This window comes from Glossina fuscipes, unplaced genomic scaffold (assembly GCF_014805625.2).
Source record: "Glossina fuscipes isolate IAEA_lab_2018 unplaced genomic scaffold, Yale_Gfus_2 91040, whole genome shotgun sequence".
NCBI lineage: Eukaryota > Metazoa > Arthropoda > Insecta > Diptera > Glossinidae > Glossina > Glossina fuscipes.
In genome coordinates, this window is record NW_024005012.1 from 1 (window position 1) to 2700 (window position 2700).

General features: G+C 36.7%; 1 protein-coding gene across 1 annotated transcript; it reads right to left on the reverse strand.

Annotated features, from left to right (window-relative positions):
* Positions 1 to 2297: 2297 nt before the first annotated feature.
* LOC119644118 (COP9 signalosome complex subunit 7-like) lies at positions 2298 to 2518 on the reverse strand (the record flags this gene model as incomplete). The annotated part of the gene is made up of 1 exon (XM_038043642.1): positions 2298 to 2518. A coding segment is annotated over one exon (221 nt), but the record flags the coding sequence as incomplete, so codon positions are not given.
* Positions 2519 to 2700: the final 182 nt, after the last annotated feature.

Genomic DNA, 2700 nt, shown 5'->3' on the forward strand with positions numbered 1-2700 from the left:
AAGAACTATTAACTTGAGTTATATCTTTAACAACTTTTTATGTGAACCGAGATGTCGTGAGGGAAAGTTTAACCTCATGAAATTCGGAATTATTTGCGAAAGTTCTCACGAACATTTCCTGAATTTATTATTTTTTTCCATGTTTCCGAAAGAGCAGCCAATATTACTGTCCGTAAAATTAAATGGTCAAGCGCTCGGAGAATAGAGTGTCGACAGCTTAAGATCCTTTGCGCTTCAAAAACAAGTAACCTCGATGTCAATGTTTCTCGCTTGATTTGTTAAAAGGAAAAAATGAGTATAATCACACACCACATTGAGTTCTCAAGGCCTTTTGCGCTCATTGTGAAACATTTCCTCATGATCATGGAACGCTCAAAATTACATTTCCGGCATTCATTGCATTTGTTGTTTGATTTGAAGAAATTTTCTGTTGAAGCCCGTCAAACACTTTCAGAAGATTATGCTGATGCTGGTTCTTCACATCCCAACTGACGATTTTGATGTTAACGGTTTAAAAGTGGTGACTTTGACGGCAATGACATGGAACGGCCTGGAGGACCCAAAAAGTTCGAAGACTCTTAAAAAGCTTTTGAACAGCTTAGCAGTTAATCAATCAACTGTTTCTACACGTTCACATGCGATGGGATGCAAGATCCAAAAAACGGGAAAATGACTGTCGTTCGAATTGACTTCGAACCATGTCAACATCACTGTTTCATTACTTGCCAGGCAAAAGAAGAAGAGTATCACGGCTGACCAAGGAAAGCGGGTCTACTACAATAATCCGAAGCGCAAGAAGTCATGGGTCAGCCATATCGACACTGACGCACAATATTCATAGTCACAAAGTTTCGCTGTTCATATGGCGGGAACAGCAAGACGTAATGCTATGCAAGATAATAAAATCGAATGAATGAATGTTACTGCAGATGTCTACAGACGTCATTTGAACAAATTGAACGATGTTTTGTTGCAAAAAAGGCCAGCAATAACGGTTGAAGCAAAAATCATCCTCTTGCATGACAAAGCTCGGCCATATGTTGCAAGAGTTGTCAAAAATATATTGTTGCACCTCGAATGCCAAGTTCTGCCGCCCCCAGTGCAGACAGACCTAACAGAGCTGACGACTTCTACCTACCACTTGTTCAAATCGATGGAGCATGGCTTGGCTAGCACGCGGTTTTGAAACGATGACGTGGCACGAAAATGGATCAATGATTATGGGTCGCTGCAAAATCAATATCTTTCGTTCGACATGGTATCGCCATGCTGTCAGAAAGATGGGAAAAAGTTATACAAACAGATGGGAAATATTTTGATTAATATAGATTGAATCAGCAAATGCCTTCCCAGCGAAAAAATGATCGAAATACATGCAAGCACTTAATATGATTAAGTGACATAAAACGTATAACATTTTCATTCTTCGATAGCATTTACGTGTATCTTTAAAATGAAGTCTTCGTAATAGAACATGAATATGTTTGTATAAAAAATTCTTAATGTTTAATTTGTCATACAACTCTTATATAGAACTCTTCCTTCCCTCATAAGGAGAAAGGAATAATTGGATAAACACAGTTGGTGGAGCGTATAGGATTTCTTTGATTGATAAACTGTAACTGATTTTATAGATCAGAAGTTTAAAAGAAAAAAAATTATACCTACATCTATTGACGCCATTCTGTTTTCTTAAGCCGATATTTTCAAGAGATACCAGACGATGGTATACCGGATAACGAAAAATATTTCAAGAAAATTTTTAGCTTTTATGACCTGCAAGAGGTTCTATAAAATTGGTTTTTTGCTATTCACAACTTTTTTAAATACCTCTACCACGTGAACCTGTAAAGAAATGTACCTCTATATTAACTAGACTTTAGGAAATGAATGCGAGAAAAACGCCCGCCATTTCGGGCTTCCATGGCAGCATTAACAATTAAAAACCTTTTAAGGGACCATACGCACGTATTAAAGTATCTTCAATCAGAAGAAAAGGGAGGAGGAAAGAACTTCTAAGAAACTCTATACTCTATTGTTTATCTGTCATCCCCCCACCAAATTCCGAATTTGCTTTCATCTAGATGTAGAAGCAAAAACTCATTAGAGTCATCGTGCCATATGTATCTTACGAAGCGAATATAAATTCATTGAATTAATTTCATTCATTCGTCAATAGCTAAATAAAAAAGTTGTATTAATCTTCCACAAAAATCCCTTTACTTTTACTAAAATGATGACAATGAGTTACGATTACGTGTACAGATAATATTCCCCAATGTTGACTTTTCTCTTACCTTTTGCTCGATATCTTTCTTTTTTTCTAAACGCTTTGACTTCTCCGCATTGGCTATTTGAATTTGCGCGTCAAGACAGTTGTAAATGGCTTCGCAGGAATGCACCCAATCCTCTAAAGTTTTTGCTATCTTGGAGATGTAACCAGGTGGAACATCTCGACCTTGGGCATAATCGATTTCCAGGAAACGACGATCTTGGAAAAGTTTACCGTGTATAATATCTGAAAAGGATAACATAACGAAACCATGTGTTACTAAAAACGTTATGTTTGAATATAAAGATGTTGTAAATCGACCTTTGCGACAACCAAATTAACACTAAGACGCGCTCCTATATGATTATCGTATCATTTTAACAGCTTTCTCGTATTCAAATACGAATTTATGAAGTAGGCTCGATAAA